The sequence below is a fragment of the Salvia splendens genome, chromosome 1, assembly GCF_004379255.2.
Source record: "Salvia splendens isolate huo1 chromosome 1, SspV2, whole genome shotgun sequence".
In the NCBI taxonomy this organism is placed as follows: Eukaryota; Viridiplantae; Streptophyta; class Magnoliopsida; order Lamiales; family Lamiaceae; genus Salvia; species Salvia splendens.
The window spans coordinates 19,858,567-19,864,972 of NC_056032.1; the positions used below are offsets into that span (position 1 = coordinate 19,858,567).

At 34.9% G+C, this 6,406-nt stretch overlaps 1 protein-coding gene across 1 annotated transcript; it reads right to left on the reverse strand.

The window, feature by feature from the left end:
• Window positions 1-1,029: 1,029 nt before the first annotated feature.
• Window positions 1,030-3,915, reverse strand: LOC121744957 (protein FAR1-RELATED SEQUENCE 5-like). The gene is made up of 6 exons (XM_042138704.1): window positions 3,537-3,915; window positions 2,228-2,969; window positions 1,921-1,972; window positions 1,792-1,866; window positions 1,540-1,725; window positions 1,030-1,449 (listed from the first exon to the last, which is right to left on the reverse strand). The coding sequence occupies exons 1-6, from the start codon at window positions 3,913-3,915 to the stop codon at window positions 1,030-1,032; spliced, it is 1,854 nt and encodes a 617-aa protein (XP_041994638.1).
• Between the last annotated feature and the right edge of the window lie 2,491 nt (window positions 3,916-6,406).

The window sequence follows — 6,406 nt, forward strand, 5'->3', positions numbered from 1 at the left end:
CACACAACATACAACCATGTAACATGATTCCTTTTCTTTTTCAATCTATGTTTACAATTGTAAACCCAGCATGCTATGCATAATTATTCATTCTGGATGAAGTAATATTTAATTGTAATGAAGTAATCGTCTGTCTGAATGAACTATCTGTTTATATAATACTACTGGTAGGAAAATAATATACCAATGGCAGACGTTACTCGATCGTCAAACGTCAGTATTGATGCTGGACTTAGGGGAAACTTAGAAGTTAATTTAGTGGCAGAGGTAATATGACAATAGCTAAAAGTTTGCCTCCTTTATGATGAAGTAAATTTTCCTTGAAATGAATCATTTTTTGAATGGACGTATTGCCACTACCAGGAGTTTAATACGCCGTGTGTAGTTCAACATAGAACAAAAGTGAGATGGCATACAGTTAATGGGCCAAAAGATGATGGAGTAAAGGTATAAATCTAAATTACACAAACAAAATTCTTCATCCTCCAACAACACACAACATACAACCATGTGACATGATTCCCTTTCTTTTTCAATCCATGTTTACAATTGTCAACCCAACATGCTATGCATAATTATTCATTCTAGATGAAGTAATATTTAATTGTAATGAAGTAATCGTCTGTCTGAATGAACTATCTGATTATATAAAACTTATATCTATATTTTGGTGAACAGAATGCTAATGTGGCTGTTGAAATACAGTCAGTTATTGATGCTTACAAGGAAATAGACATGGATGATGATTTCATGGATAGTGGTCCAGTTGGTAAGCCGGTGGGGACTGAGGTCATTGTTTACAATGCTAACAAGGTTATCCTGTGCAAATTAAGAATCTAATAATATATAATCTACTTGTTGTTGTTTATATACAAGTGATTTATTTATTGCAAATAATAGATCAAAACTTTGAAGGGTCAAATGGAGGTACGTACTAGAACAGAGAAAATTGTTTCTCATGCATTGCGATCTCCATTCGCTGACAGACCGGTTAAGATTACAAACAAGCTCAGTAAAGATGAGAAAGAATCATATTACTGGATTCTTGTAACACATGAAAGAGACGGGTATGATTTCTAATATTGTCTCTTGTTTTCTAATATAAATCTCATTCTCACCAATGATTGACACTGTCACCATAGTGACATTGTCAACTGCTTCCTCAATCTCACTTTGAATTAGTTTGAAACCACTATCACTATATATTGTCGAAGCATGCTTCTCGAGGGCTGAATTTGTTTTCAAAGTTGGAATTGTGTTAAAATCCAAGTATTCTAGCCTGTTGTTGTTGCTCCTTTGGGGATCCAATGCATTGTTGTAATTCATAAGAAATTCAACAAGATTAGAACGAGACTTGGAGTACCTCTTGAAGAATATGTTCTGAGATTCAGATATTGATGTGGTCTTTATTAGTGAACTCATTGGAAAATCCCTAAAGAATGCAGGCACCTGCAGTTCATTAGTTAACAAATATGCTTCAGAATAATGACAGAAATACTTCAGCGTATAGAAAATATGTTTCCAAAGAAGGATACATACCCAAAATTTTCGTGAGGCAAACATCGAGGAAAACCACTCATTGTCCTTAAGCCCATATTTTTCCATTACTTTATTCCATTCTTCATCAAATTCTTCAGGCTCTATCAACTCAGACCACACACAATTGTTTAACTCCTTTTTCAAGTCTTCATTGCTAAGTAGATTCTTTGGTAACTTTTCCACAACCTTAAACATGATGTGCCACATGCACCATCAATATCTTGTATCAACAAGGACTCTTTCCACAGCAACCTTCATTCCCAAATCCTGATCAGTAATGATCAATTTTGGTGCAGAACCCATACATTTGACAAAACGTTCAAACAACTATGAGAAGGAATCAGCATTGTCTTTAGATAATAAGCCTGCACCAAATGCTACAGGTCTCCCATGGTTGTCTTTTCCTGTGAACGGTGCAAATATCATGCAGTACCTGTATTACACCAATTCATCAAAAAGGAGGTTATAAATAGTTCATTCTGTAAGGTATATACTTCATACATTAAGAGTTTTACTATATCCCAGTAAGAATTCTAAATACTTCTGCACTCACATCATTCCAGTGGACTATTAATTCATTATTGACTATTACTAGTACATTCTGTTGAGTTATTGCATTAATTCAGTAATTGTTTCATGCATATGCAAGTTGATCACATCAATAATCATATCATTATATACAACATACTGTTCGTACCTATTAGTTGAATAGGTTGTGTCAAACGATACTATATCACCGTAGAGATGGAAATTCTTCTTAGCAATGGGATCACACCAGAAAAGATGAGTGAGCCTATCCTTAGAGTTCACCTCAAAATCATAGGTGAATGCTGGACAATTCTCTTTCTTTCGGCTCATCTCATTAAGTACCATTTGTGCATCTGCCCCACTAGTATATGCTCTCAAGTCGCGCCTATAGTTTCTAACTTCTACAACCGTGCAACTAACATAATCCAGCCCACCAAGAACCTCATTCAGCAACTTAAAAGTCAATGTAGGGCCTATGTTTGCACTTGCACAATCTAGTATAAATTTCTGGTGCAATAGGTCAATGTTGCGATTCAGCCTCATGAATCGCTTATGGCGTAACTCCACCATATCATGATTATGTATTTCATCAAATTGATTGACAACATAACCAATTCCTTTACAAAACTTAAAAGCAATTTTAGCCTTGCAAAAACACTTCCTAGAAGAACGTCTACGTTTTGACTCATGCCCTTGCATTTTCATTTTCCTCTGACCTTCTCTACTGCACACAACATACAACCATGTGACATGATCTCCCATCTTTTTTGATCCATGTTTACGAGTGTCAAACCCAACATGTCGTGCATACTTATTATAGAACTCAGTAGCATCATCAAGTCTAAGAAAAATCTGTCCAATGTAAGGCTTCAGTTGGGATGGACAATCAGGTAAGTATGACACTGTTATAAAACATACAAACTTCTGTTAGTGGAAAATTTAAACAAAACAAAACAAAATAAAACATATTCATTCAACAAGCATATAAGTTCATTTGGTTGTATTACAACTTCATTTTAACTTGAAATTAGTTTATTATGGTTCGTAATGATCGCATATAAACTACTGTTAGTGGAAAATGAAAACTAAACAAAACATATTCATTCAACAAGCATATAAGTTCATTCGGCTGTATTACTACTTCATTATAATCCGATATTAGTTCATTATGGTTCGTATTGATCCCATACAAACTACTGTTAGTGGAAAATAAAAATAAAACAAAATATATTCATTCAACAAGAATATAAGTTCATTCCTCTATATTACTACTTCATATTACTACTTCATTATAATTAAATATTAGTTCATTATTAGTCGTATTTATCGCATACAATATAGAGCATGTCAGCATATCATATTACGATAAAAATACTTCATTAGTGTATTTTTTACTGCATTAATTCGGCCTTTTTACTTCATTATGAATTTGTTTACACTATAGAATGAAAAAATTAACAATTACAAACCTTCAACAGAGTTACTTTCTCCTTCTAGCTCTGAATCTAAATCTGAATCTTTATCGAATAGAGTGCCTCCTTGATATTGTAGATCATCCAGAATTGATCCAATACTATCTTCTTCATTATTGGTCGATGAAGATCCATCTTCAACCGCAGAATTTGTCGGTGTTTTTCCTACTCCATCGAGATGCTGATGAATTTCACGTGTGGAATTCTCCATGGATGACAATTGAGGCAGATCGTGAATTGAAGGAATTGCGAAAACTGAGGCAGATCGATCGAGAATTTGATGCAGATCGCGATTGATCGACGATGCAGCAATTGCAAAACAATCGTGAATTGAGGAAGCAAAACCCGATGGAGTTGAAGCATTCGTATGCTGCATCGATCAGCAAAGTAGTGAATCAGCAAATGATCGTTAATTGAAGGATTGAGACAGATCGCGATTGGCAACAATTGCAGCAATTGCAAAACGATCGTGAATTGCGGATTGAGACAGATCGCGATTGAGGTAAATCGTGGAGATCGATGCAGATTGAAGAAGAATATACAACTAACGTAAATTGTGAGAAAATTGATGAAGATTGTGTAAAAATTGATGAAGATTGCTTGAAGATTGTGTGAAGATTGTACGAATTGAGAGAAGGAAAGAGATTCACGTTTTTTATGAAGATTAATAAACTGATTTCCGAAAATACCCCTCAGCATGTTTTTATTGAATAAATAATTAAATTAATTGTAAATTAATCCTAACCACAAGATTAAAAAAATGGAGGGCCCTAATTTGGTCTCTAGTTCGGCCCTTAAGAATAGTTCGACATTGATCACATCCCTATATATATATACATATATATAGGGTAGTGATAAAATGTAAACTCATATATTGTACAAACTCAAAACTTTTTTAACATAGTATCAACACAACGTCAACACAATGTCAACATAGTGTAAAATTTCAAGAATTTGATGTCAACACAATGTCAATATAATGTCAACAAAATTTCAACACAACATTAACCGTTGACATTGTGTTGACATTTTTTGTTGCTATTATTTTATTATCTGTTGATATTTTCTGACGGTCCAGATCATAGTTTGGAGTTTGTACAATATTAGAGTTTGAATTTGATCACATTCCTATAGGGATGTATTAAAATGAGAACACTCTTTATTATGACACCATACCACTATTTTAGGCCATTGGATCTTAAAATCGCGTGCTTGTCAAATTACCATGTGGCAGCACTATGCTGAATCAATTAAAAACACGGAGGGGTAAAATAGGAAATCTTTAATTTTTACATTACGAGATTGTAGTGTTATTCATTGAATATTGCAGTCTTACCACAACAATATTGCAGTTTACCAAGACTGCAATATCTAATACATTAGACTGCAATCCGTGTTCTGTTCACAAAATTTAATCCTAGGTGTCCATAAATGAGATCTAACGGACTATATTGGTGGTATTATGTTACCCTATTCATGGTGGCACCATAGTACTCCCACATATATATATATATATATATATATATATATATATATATATATATATATATATATATATATATAGGGAAGTATTAAGGTCCTATTGCTTCCTTAGTGTTAAGTTCCTACTTAATATCAACCATTAGATTAGGTGGATGGACGGACTAGATGAAACTTTGATAAATGAATCAGTGTTGCATTATTAGGCATAATCTGTACGTTATATGGGGTAATTGTAAAAAACAGTGAATCACAGACGTTTCAAAATGGAAGGAGCGAGAATTAAGCGGGATTTTCATAGACCTTCCATCTGCTCACTCTCTCTCTCTCACTCCAACCGTCTCACCCCTCAATCCACGACTGAATTTCGTCTCCCCTAATTCCCCCCAATTTCCAAACCCTAGCCACAACTACAAGCCACCAGAAATCAACAAAAGCGTCGATTTTCGCCGTTAAATCAACATCCCGTGTCGTTTCACAATCGAAACCTCACTATCTTCGCGCTCGACCATCTAGTTGAAGGCGACGACAAGGTAGGGTTTAAATGGTTAATTTTTTGGTAATACCCATTGTTAATCGCCGATTATCACCGCCGACACACCACCTACTCGTCGATTCAATCCTAGAAAAAATCACGGTCGTCAAACTCGTTTTGGTCAATATTTTCATAAATCATATTGTGTTCATTTTTGTTAGGGTTTTGTCCATTATTGAAGTTTGTAGTTAATTATTGGTTTACAATTGTGTATTGGGCGATTATGTAGAGGAAATGTTATCGGGTTTTGATTTTTAGTTCGTCTCACAGATCCAGTATGACAAAAAGAGGCCAACCTTTAAAAAGCCAGCCAACCCAGGCTGCAGGTGATCAATCTATTGCATTTTCCTTTAGAATTCCTGGAGTAGTTGTATATTATTGTAAACAGTGGTGTGCATTATGAATTTGGTTTAAGCTACATCAGTCGGTTTAATAGAAAGGTTGTAAATAGGTGAATGTTATATTCATTTATGCATTATTTGATTGCTTCTGTACATTATTTATCAAGTATTATGAATTATCTAATATAAATGTGATACATTATTGATACCTTCGATTATAATCATGTTATGATGTCGTATGTTGGACAGCAGCGAAGCAACCTAGATTGGACATTGACGAAGCGGTCAATGATGTTATTCCAATTGCGATTGTGCAAAAGTTCCGGGAGAGATTTGCTGAGCAAAGGGCCGAGACGAGTACCGCTCATGAAGAGGCAGAGCAGAGGAAACCGAGGGGGAAGAAAGTCGACTATCTCTACTGTCGACGGACCCCAACCGAGTTCCTTAACTGTTTAAAAATCCTAACTCCACGGCAGAAGGAAGTCGTTCGAGAACTGGGTTTCGGAGCTATC